Below are 27,654 nucleotides of genomic sequence, written 5' to 3'. Positions count from 1 at the left end.
GTGTAGATTTCACTTGCGGATTCCTATTATGGAGCAGGTGTAAAACGCTGCGGAATCCGCACAAAGAATTGACATGCTGCGGAAAATACAACGCAGCGTTTCCGCGCTGTATTTTCCGCACCATGGGCACAGCGGATTTGGTTTTCCATAGGTTTACGTGGTACTGTAAATGTGATGGAAAACTGCTACGAATCCGCAGCGACCAATCCGCTGCGGATCCGCAGCCAAATCCGCACCATGTGCACATAGCCTAATTCTAACCCTAATTCTAACCCTGTCCCTAAGTGCAACCCTGTCCCTAAGTGCAACCCTGTCCCTAAGTGCAACCCTGTCCCTAAGTGCAACCCTGTCCCTAAGTGCAACCCTGTCCCTAAGTGCAACCCTGTCCCTAAGTGCAACCCTGTCCCTAAGTGCAACCCTGTCCCTAAGTGCAACCCTGTCCCTAAGTGCAACCCTGTCCCTAAGTGCAACCCTGTCCCTAAGTGCAACCCTGTCCCTAAGTGCAACCCTGTCCCTAAGTGCAACCCTGTCCCTAAGTGCAACCCTGTCCCTAAGTGCAACCCTGTCCCTAAGTGCAACCCTGTCCCTAAGTGCAACCCTGTCCCTAAGTGCAACCCTGTCTGCAACCCTAAGTGCACCCCTACCCCTAATCCTAACAGAAAAACAAAAATAAATATATTTTATTATTGTTCCTACCTATGGGGGTGATAAAGGGGGGGGGGTATTTACTATTTTTTTTTTTTTTGATCGCTGTGATAGAACCTATTACAGCGATCAAAATGTGCAAGGAACGAATCTGCCGGCTGGCAGATTTGGCCGGCACACTGCGCATGCGCCCGCCATTTTCCAAGATGGCGGCGCCCATGGAGAAGACCGAGGACACCGGGAGGGACATCGGAGCTAGGTAAGTATGGGGGGTGGCATCGGAACACGGGGGGGGGGGGGGGGGGATCGGAGGACCGGGGGAGCGGACAGGAGGACCGGGGGAGCCGACAGGAGGGAGGAGGGGAGCGGACAGGAGATCGGGGCAGAAAGGACGACTGGGGAGGCGATCGGTGGCGGTGGGGGGGGGGGCAGATCGGGGTCTCCAGCCATGGCAGATGCTATTGCAGCATCGGCCATGGCTGGATTGTAATATTTCACCATTTTCATAGGTGAAATATTACAAATCGCTCTGATTGGCTGTTTCACTTTCAACAGCCAATCAGAGCGATCGTAGCCACGGGGGGGGGGTGAAGCCACCCCCCCTGGGCTGTAGTACCACTCCCCCTGTCCCTGCAGATCGGGTGAAATGGGAGTTAACCCTTTCACCCGATCTGCAGGGACGCGATCATTCTGTGAAACTGCATATGCGTCACAGGTCGGATTGGCACCGACTTTCATGATGCATACGCTGTGTCACAGGTCGGGAAGGGGTTAAGCAGCCTACATTTTTTGCCAAAATGGGAAAGAAAACGGATGTGTCGGCTGCTGAGAAGCAACAAATTGTGGAGTATTTAGGTCAAGGCATGACTACAATCAGCATTGCCAAGACACTTCATCGTGATCATCGCACAATCATATGTAACTGATTCCCAGCACACACGTGTGCGTGCTGATAAGGAAAAATTGAGGACTCTTTCCAACAGGCAATTGTGTAAGGTTAAGGCCATGTTCACACTTTGCGGTTTTTCCCGCGGATCCGCGGCGATTTTGATGCTGCGGGTCCGCAGCAGTTTCCATAGCGTTTACATTAACATGTAAACCCTATGGAAACCGCAAACCGCTGTGCACATGCTTCGGGAAAAAACGTGCAGAAACGCAGCGGTTTACATTCCGCAGCATGTCACTTCTTTGTGCAGAATCGCTGCGATTCTGCACCCATAGGAATGCATTGATCCGCTAACTTCCCGCATGAAGCTGTGCCCACGTTGTGGGAAGTAAGCGGCTAATGTGCGGTTGCTACCCGGGGTGGAGGAGAGGAGACTCTCCTCCAGGCCCTGGGAAACATAAATAGTGTAAAAAAAAAAATTAAAATAAAAAATGATGCTATACTCACCCCTCAGTGCTGCACGCGGCCGGCCGGTCTCAGTTGCTGTGCGAACAGGACCTGTGGTGACGTCACGAAGGTCCTTCTCGCACAGCAGCTTTGGAACCAGACCGCCGAGTGCAGCGCCGAGGAGATCGCGATGTCAGAGGGTGAGTATAACCAATTTTTATTATTTTTAACATTACTATTGATGCTGCATATTGCTGCATATGCAGCATCAATAGTATAGGAGTAATCCCGCAGCGGAAACCGCGGAACAAACCGTGATAAATCTGCAGGGATAACCGAAGCGGGTTTGCCCTGCAGATTTATCAATTCCACTGCGGGAGAACCCGCAGAGGTCACCGCAAAGTGTGAACGTGGCCTAAAAGAGCAGCTGCAAAAATGCCTTGTCATAGCAGCAGACAAGTTTTTGAAGCTGCTGGTGCCTCCAACGTCCCCAGAACAACAAGATGCAGGGTCCTTCAGAGGTTTGCAGCTGTGCGTAAGCCATCCTGTCGACCACCTCTATCCACTGCACACAAGCAGAAACGGCTCCAGTGGGCCAAACGACACATGAAGACTGACTTCCAAACTGTTTTGTTCACCGATGAGTGCCGTGCAACGCTCGATGGTCCAGATGGATGGAGTGGAGGATGGCTGGTTGATGGACACCCCATGAAAACACGGCTAAGGCGCCAACAAGGAGGAGGTGGAGTAATGTTTTGGGCTGGAATCATGGAGAGAGAGATTGTCGGCCCCTTTATGATCCCTGAAGGGGTAAAGATGAACTCCATAATCTATGTGGAGTTTCTAAAAACACTTCCTGCCATGGTTCAAGAGGAAGAACCGTGCTTTCTGCTGCAAGATCATTTTCATACATGATAATGCACCATCTCATGCTGCAAAAAACACATCTGCATCTCTGGCTGCTATGGGCATAAAAGAGGACAAACTTATGGTGTGGCCACCATCTTCCCCTGACCTCAACCCCATGGAGAACCTCTGGAGCATCATCAAAAGGAGTGTCTATGATGGCAGGAGGCAGTTCACATCTAAGCAACAGCTCTGGGAGGGGATTCTGTCCACATGCAAAACAATTGGAGCAGAAACCATCCAAAAACTGACAAATTCAATGGACGAGAGAGTTCAGAAGCTTCTTTCCAACAAGGGGTCCTATGTGCAAATGTAACATCACCTAGAATAAAGTTTTCACTTGAAAACTGTTTGATTTCATTTTGTAATGAGCTGATAATGCTTATAACTTCACAATTGACCATTTTTTTGTTCAAAATTAAAAAAAAAGGTTGAAAACTCTGCTGTGCATAATAATTTGGAACATGCATTGTGAGTGTTTATTTTTTTTTAAAAAAAGATCCTGTTTTCATAGGCAGTTTTTTCCAAAACATTGCAATTATACTAGAATAGTAGATGACTGGGAAATAACAATGACTGCAATTCAGATAGGTAGTTTATAGAAAATAGGAGGAAATATTATTTGCATAATAATTTGGAACACAGTGTATATTGAGCTGCCTCTGGTTTCATTTTGTCGGTAGATTTCCTCTGTCTTCTTAAGTCTCTGGTATATTGCGCTGCCTCTGGTTACATTTTGTCAGTTGATTCCTCGGTCTTCTGATGTCTCGGTATATTAAGCTGCCTCAGGTTACATTTCGTCGGTTGATTCCTCGGTCTTCGGATGTCTCGGTATATTAAGCTGCCTCAGGTTACATTTCGTCAGTTGATTCCTCGGTCTTCTGATGTCTCGGTTTATGGAGCTGCCTCTGGTTACATTTTGTCGGTTGATTCCTCGGTCTTCTGATGTCTCGGTATATTGAGCTGCCTCTGGTTACATTTTGTCGGTTGATTCCTCGGTCTTCTGATGTCTCGGTATATTGAGCTGCCTCTGGTTACATTTTGTCGGTTGATTCTTCGGTCTTCTGATGTCTCGGTATATTGAGCTGCCTCTGGTTACATTTTGTCGGTTGATTCCTCGGTCTTCTGATGTCTCCTGTATATTGAGCTGCCTCACGTTACATTTCGTCGGTTGATTCCTCGGTCTTCTGATGTCTCGGTATATTGAGCTGCCTCTGGTTACATTTTGTCGGATGATTCCTCGGTCTTCTGATGTCTCCTGTATATTGAGCTGCCTCTGGTTACATTTCGTTGGTTGATTCCTTGGTATTCTGATGTCTCGGTATATTAAGATGCCTCAGGTTACATTTCGTCGGTTGATTCCTCGGTCTTCTGATGTCTCGGTATATTGAGCTGCCTCTGGTTACATTTTGTCGGTTGATTCCTCGGTCTTCTGATGTCTCCTGAATATTGAGCTGCCTCTGGTTACATGAACTGACACAGAAGGCGTCACTGCACAGCAGTATAGGCATCTACATGTCACATAATGCAGTGCGTGTGAGGTATATAGAGGAAAATGCGATATGAAATGTCAGTAATCACCAAAATAAAAAGAGAAATATTTATTAGCAACGAGCCAAACAGGAATAAAAATCATAAATCACTCTGGAAATAAACCTGATATGTGAACAAGCCAGACAAGAAAGTATATCCCAACAGCACCGGCTGGATCAGCAAGAGTGCAGAGGAAAAAGAGAACATTATCAGGACAAAAATCTGGGATGTTCCCACTTGTAAAGTGTGTATGTACCGCACCGAGCATCTAATGTCACACGTGTGTATGTACAGCACCCAGCATCTAATGTCACGTGTGTATGTACCGCACCGAGCATCTAATGTCACGTGTGTATGTACCACACCGAGCATCTAATGTCACGTGTGTATGTACCGCACCGAGCATCTAATGTCACGTGTGTATGTACCGCACCGAGCATCTAATGTCACGTGTGTATGTACAGCACCCAGCATCTAATGTCACACGTGTGTATGTACCGCACCCAGCATCTAATGTCACAAGTGTGTATGTACCGCACCCAGCATCTAATGTCAGATGTGTGTATGTACCGCACCGAGCATCTAATGTCACGTGTGTATGTACTGCACCGAGCATCTAATGTCACATGTGTATGTACAGCACCGAGCATCTAATGTCACTTGTGTGTATGTACCGCACCCAGCATCTAATGTCACATGTGTGTATGTACCGCACCGAGCATCTAATGTCACATGTGTGTATGTACAGCACCGAGCATCTAATGTCACATGTGTGTATGTACCGCACCCAGCATCTAATGTCACAAGTGTGTATGTACCGCACCCAGCATCTAATGTCAGATGTGTGTATGTACCGCACCGAGCATCTAATGTCACATGTGTGTATGTACCGCACCGAGCATCTAATGTCACATGTGTGTATGTACCGCACCCAGCATCTAATGTCACAAGTGTGTATGTACCGCACCGAGCATCTAATGTCAGATGTGTGTATGTACCGCACCGAGCATCTAATGTCACATGTGTGTATGTACCGCACCCAGCATCTAATGTCACAAGTGTGTATGTACCGCACCCAGCATCTAATGTCAGATGTGTGTATGTACCGCACCGAGCATCTAATGTCACATGTGTGTATGTACCGCACCGAGCATCTAATGTCACATGTGTGTATGTACCGCACCGAGCATCTAATGTCACATGTGTGTATGTACAGCACCGAGCATCTAATGTCACATGTGTGTATGTACCGCACCGAGCATCTAATGTCACATGTGTGTATGTACCGCACCCAGCATCTAATGTCACACGTGTGTATGTACCGCACCGAGCATCTAATGTCACAAGTGTGTATGTACCACACCCAGCATCTAATGTCACTTGTGTGTATGTACCGCACCGAGCATCTAATGTCACAAGTGTGTATGTACCGCACCCAGCATCTAATGTCACATGTGTATGTACCGCACCGAGCATCTAATGTCAGATGTGTGTATGTACCGCACCGAGCATCTAATGTCACATGTGTGTATGTACCGCACCGAGCATCTAATGTCACATGTGTGTATGTACCGCACCCAGCATCTAATGTCACACGTGTGTATGTACCGCACCGAGCATCTAACTAATGTCACAAGTGTGTATGTACCGCACCCAGCATCTAATGTCAGATGTGTGTATGTACCGCACCGAGCATCTAATGTCACAAGTGTGTATGTACAGCACCGAGCATCTAATGTCACATGTGTGTATGTACCGCACCCAGCATCTAATGTCACAAGTGTGTATGTACCGCACCCAGCATCTAATGTCAGATGTGTGTATGTACCGCACCGAGCATCTAATGTCACATGTGTGTATGTACCGCACCGAGCATCTAATGTCACATGTGTGTATGTACCGCACCCAGCATCTAATGTCACAAGTGTGTATGTACCGCACCGAGCATCTAATGTCAGATGTGTGTATGTACCGCACCGAGCATCTAATGTCACATGTGTGTATGTACCGCACCCAGCATCTAATGTCACAAGTGTGTATGTACCGCACCCAGCATCTAATGTCAGATGTGTGTATGTACCGCACCGAGCATCTAATGTCACATGTGTGTATGTACCGCACCGAGCATCTAATGTCACATGTGTGTATGTACCGCACCGAGCATCTAATGTCACATGTGTGTATGTACAGCACCGAGCATCTAATGTCACATGTGTGTATGTACCGCACCGAGCATCTAATGTCACATGTGTGTATGTACCGCACCCAGCATCTAATGTCACACGTGTGTATGTACCGCACCGAGCATCTAATGTCACAAGTGTGTATGTACCACACCCAGCATCTAATGTCACTTGTGTGTATGTACCGCACCGAGCATCTAATGTCACAAGTGTGTATGTACCGCACCCAGCATCTAATGTCACATGTGTATGTACCGCACCGAGCATCTAATGTCACAAGTGTCCAGCCTAGAGTCCTACTAATAACACGTACATATGGCAGATGCTTTGGCTGAGGTTTGTAGCTCTGGGCGCTGCTGTGTGGCTCTGTGCGCCGCTGTGTGGCTCTGTGCGCCGCTGTGTGGCTCTGTGCGCCGCTGTGTGGCTCTGTGCGCCGCTGTGTGGCTCTGTGCGCCGCTGTGTGGCTCTGTGCGCCGCTGTGTGGCTCTGTGCGCCGCTGTGTGGCTCTGTGCGCCGCTGTGTGGCTCTGTGCGCCGCTGTGTGGCTCTGTGCGCCGCTGTGTGGCTCTGTGCGCCGCTGTGTGGCTCTGTGCGCCGCTGTGTGGCTCTGTGCGCCGCTGTGTGGCTCTGGGCGCCGCTGTGTGGCTCTGTGCGCCGCTGTGTGGCTCTGGGCGCCGCTGTGTGGCTCTGGGCGCCGCTGTGTGGCTCTGGGCGCCGCTGTGTGGCTCTGGGCGCCGCTGTGTGGCTCTGGGCGCCGCTGTGTGGCTCTGGGCGCCGCTGTGTGGCTCTGTGCGCCGCTGTGTGGCTCTGTGCGCCGCTGTGTGGCTCTGGGCGCCGCTGTGTGGCTCTGGGCGCCGCTGTGTGGCTCTGGGCGCCGCTGTGTGGCTCTGGGCGCCGCTGTGTGGCTCTGGGCGCCGCTGTGTGGCTCTGGGCGCCGCTGTGTGGCTCTGGGCGCCGCTGTGTGGCTCTGGGCGCCGCTGTGTGGCTCTGGGCGCCGCTGTGTGGCTCTGGGCGCCGCTGTGTGGCTCTGTTCGCCGCTGTGTGGCTCTGTTCGCCGCTGTGTGGCTCTGTGCGCCGCTGTGTGGCTCTGTGCGCCGCTGTGTGGCTCTGGGCGCCGCTGTGTGGCTCTGGGCGCCGCTGTGTGGCTCTGGGCGCCGCTGTGTGGCTCTGTGCGTCCGGCTTACCACGTGGTCGGGGAGCAGCCATTCAGAATACCATCTCTTCTCTGCCCCATTCTCATAAATAGAGATTGGGGAAGAACGTCCTGCGCTGCTGAGTACCTGAAGCTCCGGGTATGTTCAGTAACGTGTGGTTTCATTCATCGCCTTTCAGGGCACTGAGACTTCTTACCACATTGTATGTAATATACCCGGAGCTTCAGTTCCTCATCAGCGCAGAATGAGGCCACGTTTCCCCAATTCCTACTTATCCGGTAGCCGTTACTGGACCTGTGGATCTGCTGCAGCGAATGTCTCCAATAGTCTATTGCTCCAATAATCTATTGCTCCATCTGGTGAGTGCAGTAGGTTTCTATTTTGGATAAGATCCTATTGGCGCTGTTTTCTCCTGCAGCACCGATCCCATTCTCAGGCACACATGTCTTCGGTCCAGTGCTAGATGACATTTTAGAGAGGGCCTCCGATGACAAAGGGTTCCCGGGAGAGAAGCCAAAAAGGTACCACTCGATTCATAGGCCCCGTCAGTCCCACAGGCAGGATTATAAGGGGAAGGCTGGAAGGTGCAGTTATTTCTATAGCCCCATTGTTTCCATGGTGCTGTATTTGAGAAGGGGTTACATAAAAATTACAGATATCACTTACAGTAAACTAACAATGACAGACTGGTACAGAGGGAAGAGGACCCTGCCCTTGTGGGCTTACACTCTACAGGATTATGGGGAAGGAGACAGTAGGACCCCAAGGGAGGCTGAGCTGCATCCACCCAGTTTTCTCCTGGCCCACCGTGGAGATCTTGATGCCAGCCGGCAGGAGGGAGACTGCAGCTTTTCCTGGGATGGTGGCAGACCATTAGGCCTTCGTTAGCTCCTGCGCACCATAAGGGAAGGGTACAGGATAGACTCCCCCCATCTACCTCCTCAGCGGTATGGCATCACCAGACCCCAGTCCCTCTCCGCTTCAATAATCCACACGATGCGGATCTCCAGCGTTTCTGCACCCATTGACTTCAGTGAGTCCTGCAAATCTGCAGCAAAAACACAGGTGTAAAAAGGTTTGCGGATTTGCTGCCAAAAACGCTGCGATTTGTCAAAGGGAAATTTGTCAGAAGCAGGAAGTGTGTGGGTGGAGAATGTGTGTGTGTGTGTGTGTGTGTACCCAGGCATCTTCTGATGGGACTACTATTCCCATCCGGCTACGTCTTTTGTCACATATGACACAGCATGAGCTTATGATTGGAGAATAGTCTCATCATCCGGCACCTGTGTTCGATCAAAACATTTTACAGAATTTACATATTCACATACCCCTAATCTCCGATGCCAGCGTGTCCTGCAAACAAACAAAAATAATAAACCACCATATACTCACCTGTCTGCCGTAGTCCATTTAATACCGAGTGTCCCACGTTGATGTCACCCGGCTGCCATCGATACACTGACAGGAGGTGATCGCTCCCGCAGTGTATCACTGAGCAGCCTTGAGAGTTCACTGGAGTTCATCAGCTGATCAGCTCCGGTGCTCTCATGGCACCGCTGCGTGGGAAAGTTCTCACACAGCAGTAGTGCCGTAAGTGAGATCACCAGAGCTGGTCAACTCTCAGAGCAACTTAGCGATACGCTGACAGGAGGTAATCGCTCCCGCAGTGTATCGCCAGGTAGAGCGGTCACATATCCCGATGTGATTGTTCAACACTGGATATCGACGTGGGACACTCAATATTAAATGGACTACGTCGGACAGGATAGTATTATATGTTGGTTTATTATTTTTTTGATTGTTTGCAGGAGACGAGGGCATCGAGGATTAGGCGTTCAGTAAGTATGCTTAATTTATATTCAATAAGAGTGATTATTTCAAATAAAGGACTTTATTCTGGCTGTGTGTTTATTTACCATGTAACTATAGGATTAGTACTGGATAGATGTCTTATAGATGCTTTTCCATTACTAACCTGTGGACTTGATGTCACCTAACAATACAAAGGTGACAGCAACCCCACAAATATGGACCCCACTTGCCACCGCTGTAGGGCAACTGGGGAAAAGCGAGTCTAAGATGCGCCACTTCTGGGGCGGCTGAGAGCTGATGTTGTTTTTATCCTGAGGGGGTACCATTATACTGTACATGGCCCCTTCCCAGGCTATTAATATCAGCCCACAGCTGTCTGCCTAGCCTTTGCTGGTTCAGTTTTTAGATGAGGACCCCATGTCAATTTTTTTTTTTTTTGCTTCCCCTGTAAACTAGCCAGTAAAGGCTAAGCAAACCGCTGTGAACTGATATTAAGAGCCTGGGAACCTTTATGGCTATTGGCTCCTTCCCAGAATATTAACATCAGCTGTCGGCTTTCCCTCTGTTAAATTTATGTGGGAGCCTACACAATTTTATTTGAAATTAAAAGAAAAAAAAGTAAACAGATATTGCATTTCACGCAGATTTCTGAGGCCATGTTCCCATGGTCAGTAAATGCTGCGGGTTGGACGCTGCGTACTTCCACAGCATCCAACCCGCAGTGGCCAGATGTTATCGACTAGTGAATGGAATTTCAAGAAATCCCAAGTTCACTAAGCGTGCATCGGCGCCCGTGGCTTTCCTGCGGAGACGGACATGAGGTGCGTCTTTCCAGACTGCAGCATGTCTATTTATCTTGCGGAGACGCTTGGTCTCTGCAAGATAAATATCACCCGTCCAATGTATTGAGTGCTGTGATTCTGCACGGTTCAATGAACTCCTGCGTTCAAAAGCTGTCAGAGCTTTGGACACAGCGGACATGTGCCGCCTCCAAATTGCTGCCGATTACCGACCATGGGGACGTAGCCAGGGTTGCTGTTTTGTTACAGCATATGTAGGTTAATTATGTTAATGCATACATCCTACATAGGCTGGTGACTGTGTGTGTCTTTATTTAATATTAATGAGGGTATCTGGCTGGAGAGGTTGAACAAGGAAGTGACATCACAATTCTTTTTTTTTTTTTTTATATATATATATCTTTATTTAGCTTACAAAAACGCATATAAAACCGCAGAAAAATCCGCATCAAAAATGCATAAATACTGTGTGGAATTTTCACTGCGTTTTTTGCCAAGAGATGAAAAAACTGCGCAGAAACTCCCACAAACAGAGACACGTCAGGGTCACTATACCTCCCTTTTCTCCATAAAAAAGCCTTTGGGCAAATACCGTACCACATTATATATCTAGAACCCCTAAATCAATGGGTCAGGTGCAAAAAAATCAAAATGGAGATGGTAAGATCAAGCATTTAGTTGACAGGGAAGGAGTCCACCATGTGCACGTTAGATCTAAGAGATGCATACTATCATGTGCCAATCTACCCAACCACTGTCAGTGTGAGGTTTGTGCTGGAACAACAAGGATCAGTCCAGTATTTCCAGTTCACATGTCTACCGTTCGGCCTTTCCTCAGCTCCTCATATCTTTATGAATGTAATGAAGGAGGTGGCAGCTTTCCTAAAGAAGAGAATTATTGTAGCTCCATATCTGGACAACATCCTTCTAGTAGCAGACTCAACCATCGTCCTTAGGCAGCAGCTTGCCAAGACTATCGGCATACTAGAGGATCTGGGATGGCGCATCAACTGGGGAAAAATCCAACTTGCGAACAGTTACTCAAAAACATGTTCTTAGGAGTCCTCCTCGATTCACATCGCAGGATGTCTTTCCCAGACACTTGTAAAGCAGGAGGAAATCGGGGACAAGATTTTGGCGTTGCAGAAAAGGAAGATAGTCTCCATTAGGTATGCCATGAGATTCTTGGGCCTACTGCCGTCCTGCATTCCAAGTGAACGGTGGAGTCAGGCCCACTCAAGACAACTACATGGAACAATCCTGTCGTTCTGGAATAGACATCCTCTGGTCTAGACAGGAAAATGAAGGTTTCAGCAAGTGTGAGAGAATCCCTGATATGGTGGCTATCCTGGAAGAAACCCGGGGAAGGACTACCTTGGATTCTATCTCCATATCCGTGTTGCCACCAACGCAAGCCAGAAAGGATAAGGAGCAGAAGTGGAAGGTCAGTGCCTGAAGAGTACATGCTCTCTGGAAAACCAAAAAAGATTGTCTAGTTACTGAGTGTTACAGGCTGTATGGGAGACACTGCAACAATGCCAAGACATGGTCAGAAATCGTCATGTAAAGATTATTTTCAGACTACGTCACAACCGTTTTCTTTCTGCGTCTCCAGGGACGTCCGAGAAGCCAACTCCGACGGGCCTTAGCAGAACAGATATTTCAGTGCGCAGAAAGAAAGCATGTTTGTCTCAGCAGTTCACTTAAATGGCTCTGAAAACAGAGAGGCAAATTTTTCTTCAGCACGTAAACTGTGGTCCTCTGAATGGGTGCTGAATCCAGAAGTGTTTCACAAGCTAACCCAGAGATGGATGAGTTAGAACATAAAGATCTGTTCGCAACCCGGGGGAATACAAAAGTAGCAAGGTTTTTCTCCATAGACCCAAGAGACAACCCAAAAGGTGTAGATGCCCTTTCTTAAAGTTGGGAAACGGATCTACTTTATGTATTTCCTCCCCCCCACCCCCCACTTCCCCTTATACCATGGATCATGAGGAAGACCAAGCCATGGTAATACTGGTGAGCCCCCTTCTGGCCCAAAAGAAGTTGATTTACGATGTTGCACGGCACTGAAGGATGCAGTTCCCCTACGGGAGAGATTCGACCTTCTGTCCCAGTGCCATGAAATATAACAACCCAACGGTGGTTAGTCAGCGGACGGCACAACAAACATACAGCGGGATGGAAATGGGGAGAGGAAGACCCTACTGATAGGGAAATGAGGGATGGACACCTCCTGCTCAAACCTGAGCCTTTCCCTGCACTCCCCTAACACCCTAAGTAGGTCCTTCCCCCACCCACATCAGCTGACCTAACAACTCTGCAGTTACACCAGATTGCCAGCAAGGGAATCTGACATAAACCCCTGCTGGTCCTGAAAGGAAAAAAGCTTAATTTAAAACATTGTGGAACCAGAGCTGCCACGAATCCAAAAATAGATCGTGACACCCAGGGCCCCCTCTTGCATCAAGATTTGCACTTTGTCTTCGATCCTAAGAGGTAGATCCTAAGCTCCAAAGTACTGTCGGACAGGGTAATGATGACTATGCAGAATGCCGGTGACTTCAGCCATCTATTCCAAGGTATGGCATACATTCTGCATATACTGTATGTAGGGGAATCCGTTATAGTCATCCCATCCAGATATTCTTAAAATCCTAGAGTTCTTCCAGATAGGCATTAGTTCCTTCTCGAATCCTATCACGCTAAAAGTAGAAATCTCTACCCTTAGAGCTTTTCTGGGCTTCTCTCTAGCAGACCACCCGTGGGTTACGAGGTTTACTAGTGCCGTTACTAGGTTGAGACCCACAATCGGAAAGACTTTTCCACCATGGGACGTAAACCTAGTGCTAGAGACCCTATGCAGACCTCCTTTTGAACCCCAGGAAGAGGCTAACATTAATATTCTCTCCATGAAAACTGCATTCTTGGTGGCAGGCTGCTATGCAAAATGGTTACGGGAGATCTAGGCATTGTCAGTAAGGGATCCTTATCTACAGATCCAAGAGGACAGTCTAATATTTAGGCTTGACTTTTCTCTCCTGCCGAAGGTAGGATCAAAGGCAAATTTGAAAAAGCAGATTGTTCTGCCATCTTTTTGTCTGCTCCCAAAGAACGAAAGACTATTCCACACACTGTGAGTAAGAAGATCAGTCATGCGCTATGTGGAGGTCACATATTCCTGGAGGCAGGACTCAAACTTCTTTGTACAGTATGCAGGAAGGAATAAAGGCAAAAAGGAAAGAAAGCCTCAAGGATGACCTTATACAGGTGGATTGCTTCAACCATTTCTCAGGCATGCGAATCAGAAAGCAAAGAGCCCCCACTTAACATTAAAGTCACTCCACTCCGTGTCCTGGGCTGAGAGCAGGGCTTCCATAGACCACATTTTCGGGGCCACACCGTTGTCTAATATAACATCACTTCTAGCTTGTAGTGTCTACAGAAAGATATCAGGTCAACCTCTAGCTTACAGACTGAACGTTCTTCAGGCAGTGGTCCCACCCTTAGGGCTCCTTTCCACTTGCGAGACATACGGCCGAGTCTCGCAGGTTAAAACCCTCCTCTGGCGCCGGCACTCCAGAGCGGAGCGTGCGGCCCCATAGCAACACATGGAGCTACACGCTCCGCTCCCAAGTGCCGGCGCCAGAGGAGGGTTTTAACCTGCGAGACTCGGCCGTATGTCTCGCAAGTGAAAAGGAGCCCTTAGAGGCCATTGAGTTGGTATTTCTCCTGACGCACTGTCATGAGGGACGTCGTGGGAAATTAGGAATTGGTCCTACCGGTAATTGTATTTCCAGGAGTCCTTCATGACCGCACCATTACATTCCCTCCCCTGAATTCTGACAACTATGTGAGATTAACATTTGTATGTAAGAATTCAATAAAATGGAGATTCATCCGTCCTTGTGTGGTGACTGGTAAAGACCCTGAGGGTGAGGTGGAGGGAGGGTTTTAGCGTCTCGTGTGTTTCCTGTCCCTAGACGATGAGTAGGACTACCTCCGGACGTGCTGTCATGATGGACTCCTGGAAATACAATTACTGGTGTGACTACTCTTTTGCTAATTTAGCCTGTACTGTTGATATGTTTTTCTTGTCTGGCTTGTTAGCATATCTGGTATATTTGAATAGTTTTTTATGTTTTTTAAATGTTTCTAATTTTTAATTTTTTTTTTGGCTTGTTGTTAACCAAAATAGAGAGAAATATTTATCACTGACATTTCATATTGCCTTTTTCTCTACATATATCTTGCCTCTGGTTACATGTTGTCGGTTGATTCCTCTCTTCTTTGTCTTGGTGTCTCCTATGCAGAGCGGAATCAACCGACAACATGTAACTAGAGGCAGCTCATTGCATAGGAGACATCAGAAGACAGAGAAAAAAATGAGCTGCCTCTGATTACATGTTGTCGGTTGATTCCTCTGTTCGTTCTCTACTTCTTATGATGTCTCAGTAATACGAGCTGCATTTTCTTTCAGGTGAGGGCTTGTCCTTAGTTGCACGATGATTGAAGTTGTTGCTAAGCTGGTCCGTGGGCCCGTCTTCTTGGCCGGTGAGAACCTGGAGTGTGTCGTAGCATTCACCAACCCGTTGTCTGCGCTGTCGACGTCTGCCAGCAGGTGTGTTCCTCCCGCTCATGTTCTTCATCGCTGTCGGTCTGATTGTTGTACTCCTTCAGATCTGTTATTGTTGCTTGTTCTGGGCTTTTCCCCGAGCTCTCTGAGCTCTAGGATTGTCTGCAGTGGTGCTAACGACAACAGTTTCAGATACCAGAAGAAGTGGTGGAGACTCAGTGGTGGAGGGACAGCAAGGTTTTATTTTTATAACAAACTGCACCCAGGCACCGGGATTTTCTGAGAGGAGACAACCTTTTTAAATTTTGGGGCTTTACAGAAAGTGTTATATCTAAACCAGTCAGTCATCCAGGGAGTTAAAAGGGCTATGAATGTTCCCACCCTGTGGTGTAAAATAAACTCTAAGATCAGGCATCGAGGCTCCAAGCAAGGCCAGGGGGAGCCGAAGCCCAGTGGCCAATCGTTGCTGCTACAAAGAAGCGGGCTTCCCCAGGCTGTGAGGCTGATCGTCACTGCTACAGAGAAGCGGGCTGTGAGGCCGATCGTCACCGCTACAGAGAAGCGGGCTGTGAAGTCGATCGTCACCGCTAAAGAGAAGCGGGCAGTGAGGCCGATCGTCACCGCTACAGAGAAGCGGGCTGTGAAGTCGATCGTCACGGCTAAAGAGAAGCGGGCTGTGAGGCTGATCGTCACTGCTACAGAGAAGCGTGCTGTGAGGCCGATCGTCACCGCTACAGAGAAGCGGGCTGTGAGGCCGATCTTCACCGCTACAGAGAAGCGGGCTGTGAAGTCGATCGTCACCGCTAAAGAGAAGCGGGCAGTGAGGCCGATCGTCACCGCTACAGAGAAGCGGGCTGTGAAGTCGATCGTCACCGCTACAGAGAAGCGGGCAGTGAGGCCGATCGTCACCGCTACAGAGAAGCGGGCTGTGAGGCCGATCGTCACCGCTACAGAGAAGCGGGCTGTGAGGCCGATCGTCACCGCTACAGAGAAGCGGGCTGTGTGTCCGATCGTCACCGCTACAGAGAAGCGGGCTGTGTGTCCGATCGTCACCGCTACAGAGAAGCGGGCTGTGAGGCCGATCTTCACCGCTACAGAGAAGCGGGCTGTGAAGTCGATCGTCACCGCTAAAGAGAAGCGGGCAGTGAGGCCGATCGTCACCGCTACAGAGAAGCGGGCTGTGAAGTCGATCGTCACCGCTAAAGAGAAGCGGGCAGTGAGGCCGATCGTCACCGCTACAGAGAAGCGGGCTGTGAGGCCGATCGTCACCGCTACAGAGAAGCGGGCTGTGAGGCCGATCGTCACCGCTACAGAGAAGCGGGCTGTGTGTCCGATCGTCACCGCTACAGAGAAGCGGGCTGTGTGTCCGATCGTCACCGCTACAGAGAAGCGGGCTGTGTGTCCGATCGTCACCGCTACAGAGAAGCGGGCTGTGAGGCCGATCGTCACCGCTACAGAGAAGCGGGCTGTGAGGCCGATCGTCACCGCTACAGAGAAGCGGGCTGTGAGGCCGATCGTCACCGCTACAGAGAAGCGGGCTGTGAGGCCGATTGTCACTGCTACAGAGAAGCGGGCTGTGAAGTCGATCGTCACCGCTACAGAGAAGCGGGCTGTGAGGCCGATCTTCACCGCTACAGAGAAGTGGGCTGAGAGGTGGGTCGCAGCCACTATGGATAATCTGGCTTCCCCAGACTGTGTGGCCGATCGTTGCTGCCACAGAGTAGCGGTCTTCCCCGGGCTGAGAGACTGGACTCTACCGCCACTGAGAAGCTGACTTCCTTTACAAATTTTTTTGGGTGATATCTTGGTGGAAAGGATAAAAGCATATCCTTTAGATTTGAGCAGGCTGAAGCTGGGGTTTTGGTTTGTGGGATACCTCTTGGTTGGCTGCTCAGTAGGTGTGGGAGGCCACAATCGTATGATGCTCTCCTGTGTGTCCTTGTAGAGACAAACCCCAGTCACGGTACTGCCTGAAGGGTGTACCTCAGTGAGGATCTATGTGGGTGCACCATGTGGACTCAGACTTGTGCTGTTGCCGCAGTCTCTATGGCACAGTGATTGTAGGTTGTTCACAGTGTTCCAGATCAGGCCTGATCAAGGAGGAGTAGAGGGCGAAAATGACTTCACGTGATCTAGACTGTATGTGTCTCTTAGTACATCCTAGAACTGTGTTTGCCTTTTTTGCTTCTGCATCACACTGTTGACTCATGTGCAGTCTGTGATGTATTAGTTTACCTAAGTTTTTTCACACGTGCTGTTGCTTAGTTCTATTCCTTCCATTCTGTACACCATGTTCCAAATTATTATGCAAATTGGATTTAAGTGTCATAAAGATTTAATTGTTTTGTTGTTCAAATTAACTAGTGGATGATATTGTGTCTCAGGGCTCAATGGATCACTGAAATCAATCTTAAACACATGTGATAATTAGTTTTCCAGGTGATTCTAATTAAAGGAAAACTACTTAAAAATGATGTTCCACATTATTAAGCAGGCCACAGGTTTCAAGCAATATGGGAAATAAAAAGGATCTCTCTGCTGCCGAAAAGCATCAAATAGTGCAATGCCTTGGTCAAGAGATGAAAGCATTAGATATTTCCCGAAAAGGTAAGAGTGATCATCATACTGTGAAGAGATTTGTGGCTGAATCTGAGCACAGACGTGTTTGTGCTGATAAAGGCATAATGAGGAAGGTTTCTGCCAGGCAAGTTCATCGGATTAAGAGAGCAGCTGCCAAAATACCATTACAAAGCAGCAAACATATATTTGAAGCTGCTGGTGCGTCTGGAGTCCCTCGAACCTCAAGGTGTAGGATCCTTCAAAGGCTTGCTGTGGTGCATAAAAATACTATTCGGCCACCCCTAAACCGTGTTCACAAGCAGAAACGGTTGCAGTTGGCCCAGACATACATGAAGATCTAATTTTCAAACAGTCTTGTTTACTGATGAGTGTTGAGCAACCCTGGATGGTCCAGATGGATGGAGTTGTGGATGATTGTTGTATGGCCACCATGTCCCAACAAGGCTGCAATGTCAGCAAGGAGGTGGAGGAGTCATGTTCTGGGCCGGAATCATGGAGAAACAGCTGGTAGGGCCCTTTAAGGTTCCTGAAGTTGTGAAAATGATCTCTGCAAAGTATATAGAGTTTCTGACTGACAACCACCTTTCATGGTCTAAAAAGCAGAAATGTGCCTTCAGGAGCAAAATCATCTTCATGCTGACAATGCCCCATCTCATGCTGCAAAGAAAACCTCTGAGTCATTGGCTGCTATGGGCATAAACGGAGATAAACTCATGGTGTGGCCACCATCTTCCCCTGACCTCAACCCTATAGAGAACCTTTGGAGAATCATCAAACAAAAGATCTATGAGGGTGGGAGGCCGATCACATCAAAACAGCAGCTCTGGAAGGGAAGAAATACGAGCAGAAACTCTCCGAAAACTCACAAGTTCAATGGATGCGAGAATTGTGAAGGTGACATCAAAGAAGGCTCCTATGTTACATGTAACTTGGCCTGGTAGGAGGTTCTGGAGATAAATAGCTTTTTTGTTCAGTGAATGTGACCTCCAAACGCTGCTAATAATCTGGAACAGTGCATTGTGGGGTTTTATTCATTGTGGAGATTATACTGTTATCATTGGGAGGTTTCTTCAATAAAATTCGATGTATAATCTAACGGGTGATGACTTTTATTAGACTGACTGTCATTTGCACCGACCATTTAGGGAAATCCCAGAAAAATATAATTTGCATAATAATTTGGAACATGGTGTAGATGTAATTTTTGTTTGTTGCCCACATGTACAATCTTGCATTTCTCCCCGTTAAATATCATTCTATTAGTCGCTGCCCATCGTTCCAGCTTATCCGTAGCCTTGTCAATCCCATACTTGGTAGTTTTTTCAATAAGGATATTATGAGACACTTTGTCAAATGCTTTGCTGAAGTTGAGAAATGCTACACAGCTCAAAAAAATAAAGGGAACACTAAAATCCCACCTCCTATATATCACTGAATGAAATATTCCAGTTGCAAATCTTTATTCATTACATAGCGGAATGCAATGAGAACAATAAAACATAAAACTGATCAACATAAATCACAACTAATATCCCGTTGCTTATCCAACTTCATGCCTGAAGACAAGGAAATGATGCTCAGTGTAAAAGCTCTCACCCCTAGAGGTACATTAGCATTTGTCAGTGTCTGCAACCCACAGACGTGGCTCAGGTAGTGTATCTCATCCAAGATGGCACATCAGTGCGAGCTGCGGCAAGAAGGTTTGCTATATCTGTCAGAGTATCCAGAGCATGGAGCAGATACCAGGAGACAGGCTAGTACACCAAGAGACATGGAGGGGCCATAGGAGACAACATCCCAGCAGTAGGACCTCTACCTCCTCCTCTGTGCAAGGAGGAGCAGTGCCAGGTCCACGCAAAATTACCTCCAGCAGACCACTAACATCCATATGTCTGCTCAAACTGTCAGAAACAGACTCTATGAGGGTGGTATGAGGGCCCCATATCCACAAGGGGGTGTTGTGTTTTCAGCCCAACATGCAGGGCGATTGGCATTTGCCAGAGAACACCAAGGTTGGCAAATTTGACACTGGCGCCCTGTACTCTCCACTGATAAGCAGGGTCACACTAAGCACATGTAACAGCGTTGAGACGCCGTGGAGAACGTTCTGATGTCTGCAACATCCTTCAGCATGATCCGTTTGGCAGTGGGTCAATAATGGTGTGGGGTGGCATTTCTTAGGAGCACCACACAGCCCTCCATGTGCTCACCAGAGATACCCTGGCTGCCATTAGGTACTGGGATGAGATCCTCAGACCCATTGTGAGACCATATACACGTGCCCTGGGTTCCTTCTGATGCATGGCAATGTGAGGCCTCATGTAGCTGAAGTGTTTCAGCTGTTCCTGCAAGATGAAGGCATTGAAGCTATGGGCTGGCCCGCCCGTTCCCCAGACCTGATTCCAATCAAGCACGTCTGGGACATAATGTCTCATTCCATCCACCAACACCACATTGCACCACAGACTGTCCAGGAGTTCACTGATGCTTTAATGCAGGTCTGGGAGGAGATCCCTCAGGAGAATATCTGCTGCCTCATCAGGACCATACCCAGGCATTGTAGGGAGGTCATAAAGTTACGTGGAGGCCACACACACTACTGAGCCTCATTTCCTTGTCTTGAGGCATTTCCACTGACGTTGGACCAGCCGGTAATTTGATTTTCTACTTTGATTTTGATTATCATTCCAAATCCAAGCCTCCATGGGATATTAATTTTGATTTACATTGATCATCTTTATGTTTTATTGTTCTTGATGCATTCCACTATATAATGAAAAAAAGATTTGCAACTGGAATATTTCATTTAGTGATATCTAGGATGTGGGATTTTAGTGTTCCCTTTATCATTTTGAGCACAGTATATCCACCGTATTTCCTTGATCCACCCAGTCAGTGATTTCATCATAGAAGGAAATTAAATTAGTCTGGCATGACTTGTTTGCTACAAACCCATGCTGGCTCTGGTTAATTACTGTATTCTTATCCAAATACTTACATGATGTTTAATAATTTTGTTCACAGAACTTTTCTGGTGTAGAAGTAAGGCTCACTGGCCTGTAATTTTCTGGCTACATCTTCTTTCCTTTTTTGAAGATAGACATTTGCCCTTTTCCAATCTTCAGGATCTTCTCCTGTTCTCCAGGATTTTTCTAACATTCTGGCTAGTGGTTCTGCAAGTTGGCCATAGCATGGTGCCTCAGTGGTTAGCACTGTTGCTTTGCAGCACTGAGATCCTTGGTTCAAATCCCACCAAGGACAATATCTGCAAGGAGGTTGCATGTTTGCTTCATTGAGGGACACAGGAAGCCATGGGTGTATGCTACTGCCACTAGGAGCTTGACACTATGCACAAGAAAATTAGCTCTTCCTCGGTGTACACCCCGCCGACTGGCACTAAATTAATTAGTTTTAGCTTGGTGTCAGTAGGAGGTGGACACCGGATCTTTTCCTAGACCCATATCTACCTGCGGTTTTCGCCATTTTCCTTTAGCGGCTCCCTTTTTTCCTTTTCAGATGGATCTTCTCCTTGCTCCTGGAGGGACACAGTGTGAATAGTTACTGTACTCCCATTTAGAGACTGAGTACGGCGTGAACTACCACCCCGTATCCTCATGTCTTTCCAGCAGGACCTCAACCCCTAACACATGAAGAGTGTTTAGGTGATCCGAACATTGGTCCTGGCTGGTCTCCTGCCCGCTAGCCCACCAAAGCCTGTCTGTTTCAGGAGGCATGGACGTCCCACAGCCCCAAGAGGATCGCACTTCTATTGAAGGTCTCCTTAACAATGGAGAAGTACATCTCTTTTCTTGTCTCAATCGGGTTCCTTTCCAGAGGTGTTGAGAAGATAGAGGTAAAGATGAACACAAGTTCGAAGATAGAGAAAAGGATAAAGAATATGGATAGAAGAAGGAAGATGATGATGATGATGATCTTTCCTGTCCCCTAAATTTACATTTTATTCCCCTAGGGCTTTAAGGTTATGTATAGACCTTTTTCGTCTATACATTAAGCGCGGCCTAGTCCCGACTGTTGGCTCTGCCCCCACCTCCCGGCGTCATCAAGCGGGCTTTGTCCCACCCATCGCAGACACGTCCCCTCTCCCTTAATGGCTCAAAGGATGTATGCTTTTTCTCTCTGCGGGCCCTCCTCTTCCTCCCTGCAGGCCCTCCTCTTCCTCCCTCCGGTCGCCATTTACCTGCATCTGGACCCGGAAGGCAGCATTTTCTTCAGGTATCACAGCTCTCCTCCTGCATTCTCCCTGCAGCCTTCCTTGTCTCCAGGAGCTCCTCTACAGCCTGGAAGTGGACTTCAGGACCTGCACCTTCCTGTGAGTAGCTCTACTCTGCAGACTGATTCTCCTCAGCAAATTCTTTTTCTGTTATCAGGTCAGTCCTCTCCCCTCTGTCAGGACTGCAGCAACTCCTCTCCCCCTTCCTTGTTTCCCTTCGTCTGCCACCCAGGAGTCCCCTTCTGCCCCGGTGAGAGTGGTTCTCCTATCCCAGTGTAGGGTACATCTGTCATAATCTGTTGCGGACCTCCCTCCGACCTTTCCCAGCGGGATCGCAGGACTCATCGGCTATGCCTACCAGCATGGCAGTAAGGTCTAGGTAGAAGTGTCGTTCCAGGCCCTCCTCTTTCTCCCTATCTCCCCCTGGCCTATTCCAGCGGACAACTTCTACCTGGTCCTCCTCTCCTAAGTCACTCACTGATTCGTTTCGGATGTACTTTGAGGCTGACTCGAATCTGGATTCTGGCTAGGCCTCTAATATGAGAGATGTGGTCCAGAGCCTCATTGTGCCTGTCAACCAGACCTTAAACATCAAGGATACCACTGTGAGCTCCATAGTACCGGTGGTTTCCTTTAGATGGTCGTGACCAACTCCTAGGGTCTCTGCCCCTCATAAGGAATTTGAGGCGGTCCTTTCCAGGTAATGGGAAAATCCAACCAGACGCTTCCAGAGAGGGAAGCTCCTCGACCTTCTATACCCCTTCGCCTCTGAGCTCACCGCAAACTGGACTGCTTCTCCAACTGTGAACGCAGTTTCCGGACTGTCCACATACAGTCATATGAAAAAGTTTGGGCACCCCTATTAATCTTAAGCTTAATGTTTTATAAAAATGGTTTATTTTGCAACAGCTATTTCAGTTTCATATATCTAATAACTGTTGGACACGGTAATGTTTCTGCCTTGAAATGAGGTTTATTGTACTAACAGAAAATGTGCAATCTGCATTCAAACAAAATTTGACAGGTGCATAAGTATGGGCACCCTTATCATTTTCTTGTTTTAAATACTCCTACCTACTTTTTACTGACTTACTAAAGCACTTTTTTTGGTTTTGTAACCTCATTGAGCTTTGAACTTCATAGCTAGGTGTATGCAATCATGAGAAAAGCTACTTAAAGTGGCCACTTGCAAGTTGTTCTCCTGTTTGAATCTCCTCCGAAGAGTGGCATCATGGGCTCCTCAAAACAACTGTCAAATGATTTGAAAACAAAGATTATTCAACATAGTTGTTCAGGGGAAGGATACAAAAAGCTGTCTCAGAGATTTAACCTCTCAATTTCCCCTGTGAGGAACATAGTAAGGAAATGGAAGAACACAGGTACAGTTCTTGTTAAGGCCAGAAGTGGCAGGCCAAGAAAAACATCAGAAAGGCAGAGAAGAAGAATGGTGAGATCAGTCAAGGACAATCCCCAGACCACCTCCAGAGATCTGCAGCATCAACTTGCTGCAGATGGTGTCACTGTGCATCGGTCAACTATACAATGCACTTTGCACAAGGAGAAGCTGTATGGGAGAGTGATGCGAAAGAAGCCGTTTCTGCAAGCACGCCACAAACAGTCGGCTGAGGTATGCAAAAGCACATTTGGAGAAGCCAATTTCTTTTTGGAAGAAGGTCCTGTGGACTCATGAAACCAAGATTGAGTTGTTTGGTAATACAAAAAGGCGTTATGCATGGCGGCAAAAAAACACAGTGCGTTGTATAGTTGACCGATGCACAGTGACACCATCTGCAGCAAGTTGATGCTGCAGCTCTCTGGAGATGGTCTGAGGATTGTCCTTGACTGATCTCACCATTCTTCTTCCCTGCCTTTCTGATGTTTTTCTTGGCCTGCCACTTCTGGCCTTAACAAGAACTGTACCTGTGTTCTTCCATTTCCTTACTATGTTCCTCACAGTGGAAATTGACAGGTTAAACCTCTGAGACAGCTTTTTGTATCCTTCCTCTGAACAACTATGTTGAATAATCTTTGTTTTCAGATCATTAGACAGTTGTTTTGAGGAGCCCATGATGCCACTCTTTGGAGGAGATTCAAACAGGAGAACAACTTGCAAGTGACCACTTTAAGTAGCTTTTCTCATGATTGCATACACCTAGCTATGAAGTTCAAAGCTCAATGAGGTTACACAACCAAAAAAAGTGCTTTAGTAAGTCAGTAAAAAGTAGGTAGGAGTATTTAAAACAAGAAAATGATAAGGGTGCCCATACTTATGCACCTGTCAAATTCTGTTCGAATGCAGATTGCACATTTTCTGTTAGTACAATAAACCTCATTTCAAGGCAGAAACATTACTGTGTCCAACAGTTGTTAGATATATGAAACTGAAATAGCTGTTGCAAAATAAACCATTTTTATAAAACATTAAGCTTTAAGATTAATAGGGGTGCCCAAACGTTTTCATATGACTTTACATGGTTCTCCCTCTTACGGATGGGGCATCCGACGAACTATTTGGCTTAAGTCCACCTGACATGCCTTAACTTAAAAGAAGTCTCTTACCAACTTGCCAGGATAGGAAAGGGAGTTTCCTTCAAACCTACCCCCTCCTGGCATCCCCGCACCGCTCAGGATAGATCCGCCAGGAGCAAACCTTTAAGAATTTCCTCCGCATGATGCCTCTCCAACACCCAGGAAAGATCCCAGGCTGGGCGGTCGTCTCCTGTTCTTCAGGGACATCTGGTTCACCCTCTGCAGGGTCCTCAAGCGTCATCCTTCCACTCGGCCATTTCCGTCCTGGGAAGGGTGGTGGCAGCGTCGGAGGCGATCCCTTTCGGACGATTCCACTCCAGACCACTTCAGCAGACCATCTTATCGCAGTGGAACAAATCTATTCTCTCACTGGATCACCCGGTTTGGATCTCCTCCTGAGTCAGGGAGTCTCTAAGTTGGTGTCTGTCATCCCCGCTCACTTTCCAGGGTCAATCTTTCCTCCCCATTCACTGGCAGGTGGTGACGATGGATTCCAGTCTTCTCGGCTTGGGTGCGGTCTTTTGCAATCTGAATGTCCATGGACGTTGGTCGCCGGAGGAATCTTCCCTGCCGATCAACATCCTTGAGATAACCACTGGGAGAGGCATCTCAGGGGCCTGGCAGTTCAAGTTCAAACAGACAGTGCCACGGTGTTGGCATATGTCAACCACCAGGGAGGAACGGAGTCCCTTGGCAATGTCCGAGGTCTCAAAGATCCTCCTCTGGGCAGAAATTAAGGTTCCAGCAATATCTGTGGTACATATTCCCGGTGTAGACAACTGGGCCGCTGACTTTGTCAGTCGCGAGGGTCTCACGGTGGGAAAGTGGTCTCTACATCTGGATGTCTTCCATCAGATTTGCTTTCGATGGGGCACTCTGGATGTAGACCTCGTGTTGTGCCGGTTGAACAGGAAAGTCCCGCGATCCTCTCACTGTGGGTGCTAAAGCTGTAGCGATACACTGGTCACAGTTTGCCATTCATTATTTTTTCCTCCTCTCCCCCTCTTTCCCAGGCTATTCAAAAAGATCAAGGCAGAAGGGGTGCCGGTCATCCTAATTGCGCCGTATTGGCCCAGGACGTCTTGGTTCACAGAGGTTGTCAATCATCTTGCAGACACCACCTGGAGGCTCCTGTTATGACCTGGTGGTTAAGGAGCAACATGGGACAAGCTCTGAGGAGGTGGTATCTGTACTGACCGCAGTTCCTAATCCTAACACCAACACTAGAAGTAGCCGTGGGATGTTCCTGTCACTCCCTAGACACCTCGTCACAGCCTGAGAACTAACTACCCCTAAAGATGGAAACCGAAAGCTATCTTGCCTCAGAGAATATCCCCAAAGGAAAGATAGCCCCCCCACAAATATTGACTGTGAGTGGAGAGGGAAATGACATACACAGATTGAAAACAGGATTTAGCAAAGGAGGCCAAAACTACCTAGATAGACAAAGAAGGAAAGGATACTGTGCGGTCAGTATTAAAAGCTAAAAATCCACGCAGAGTTTACAAAAATAATCTCCACACCGACTCACGGTGTGGAGGGGCAAATCTGCTTCCCCAGAGCTTCCAGCTAAGCTGAATATATCATACTGACAAGCTGGACAAGAAAAAACATAACATGAGCTGAACGATTAAGTCCACAGCAAGTGGACAACCAAAAGAACAAGCAATGACTTATCTTTGCTGAAATGGACAGGCTATCAGAGAAATCCAAGGAGAGATCTGAAACCAACCAAGAAACATTGACAGCTGGCACTGGCTGAAGCCTAGAGCCAGGCTAAATAGCAGAGCCAGGAGAGACGATCAGTGGAAGCAGCTGCTAATGCTAAACCCAAGGAGCAGCAGTTCCACTCAAAACCACCGGAGGGAGCCCAATGGCAGAATTCACAAAAGTGCCATTTACAACCACCGGAGGGAGCCCAAGAACGGAATTCACAACAGTACCCCCCCCTTGAGGAGGGGTCACCGAACCCTCACCAGAGCCCCCAGGCCGATCAGGACGAGCCAAGTGAAAAGCACAAACCAAATCGGCAGCATGGACATTGGAGGCAACAACCCAAGAATTATCCTCCTGGCCGTAACCCTTCCACTTGACCAGATACTGAAGCTTCCGCCTCGAAAAACGAGAATCCAATATCTTCTCCACCACATATTCCAACTCCCCCTCAACCAACACCGGAGCAGGAGGATAAACAGAGGGAACCACGGGCACCACATATCTCCGCAACAAAGATCTATGGAAAACATTATGGATGGAAAAAGAAGCTGGAAGGACCAAACGAAAAGATACCGGATTGATAATTTCAGAAATCTTATTAGGACCAATAAACCGAGGCTTGAACTTAGGGGAAGAAACCTTCATAGGAACATGACGAGAAGATAACCAGACTAAATCCCCAACACGAAGCCGGGGACCAACACACCGACGACTGTTAGCAAAACGTTGAGCCTTTTCCTGGGACAACGTCAAATTGTCCACCACATGAGTCCAAATCTGCTGTAACCTGTCCACCACAGAATCCACACCAGGACAGTCAGAAGGCTCAACCTGCCCTGAAGAAAAACGAGGATGAAAACCAAAATTACAAAAAAAAGGCGAAACCAAAGTAGCCGAACTAGCCCGATTATTAAGGGCAAACTCGGCCAACGGCAAGAAGGTCACCCAATCATCCTGATCAGCAGACACAAAGCATCTCAAATAGGTTTCCAAGGTCTGATTGGTTCGCTCAGTTTGGCCATTTGTCTGAGGATGAAATGCTGAAGAAAAAGACAAATCAATGCCCATTCTAGCACAAAAGGACCGCCAAAACCTAGAAACAAACTGGGAACCTCTGTCAGACACAATACTCTCCGGAATGCCATGCAAATGAACCACATGCTGAAAAAACAATGGAACCAAATCAGAGGAGGAAGGCAACTTAGGCAAAGGTACCAAATGGACCATCTTAGAAAACCGGTCACAAACCACCCAGATAACAGACATCTTCTGGGAAACAGGAAGATCCGAAATAAAATCCATGGAAATATGCGTCCAGGGCCTCTCAGGGACCGGCAAAGGCAAAAGCAACCCACTAGCATGGGAACAGCAAGGCTTGGCCCGGGCACAAGTCCCACAGGACTGCACAAAAGAACGCACATCCCGTGACAAGGAAGGCCACCAAAAGGACCTAGCAACCAAATCTCTGGTACCAAAAATCCCAGGATGACCAGCCAACACCGAACAATGAACGTCAGAAATTACCTTACTAGTCCATCTATCAGGAACAAACAGTTTCCCCACTGGACAGCGGTCAGGTTTATCAGCCTGAAACTCCCGAAGCACCCGCCGTAAATCAGGGGAGATGGCAGAAAGAATCACCCCCTCCTTGAGAATG

The 27,654-nt window shown here is 47.9% G+C and overlaps 1 protein-coding gene across 2 annotated transcripts in view; it reads left to right on the top strand.

Moving 5' to 3' along the window:
- Window positions 1-27,654, top strand: part of RGP1 (RGP1 partner of RAB6A GEF complex) — a 70,437-nt gene that overhangs the window by 11,731 nt on the left and 31,052 nt on the right. For both annotated transcript variants that reach the window (XM_077281280.1, XM_077281279.1), the window contains exon 2: window positions 14,846-14,986. In XM_077281280.1, the coding sequence (XP_077137395.1) occupies window positions 14,871-14,986 (116 nt within the window). In that variant the 5' untranslated portion in view covers window positions 14,846-14,870. The remainder of the gene's footprint in view (window positions 1-14,845; window positions 14,987-27,654) is intronic.

This window comes from Ranitomeya variabilis, chromosome 1 (assembly GCF_051348905.1).
Source record: "Ranitomeya variabilis isolate aRanVar5 chromosome 1, aRanVar5.hap1, whole genome shotgun sequence".
Taxonomy (NCBI): Eukaryota; Metazoa; Chordata; class Amphibia; order Anura; family Dendrobatidae; genus Ranitomeya; species Ranitomeya variabilis.
The sequence above is the reverse complement of the archived record's forward strand: the minus strand, read 5'-3'. Positions and strand labels throughout refer to the sequence as shown.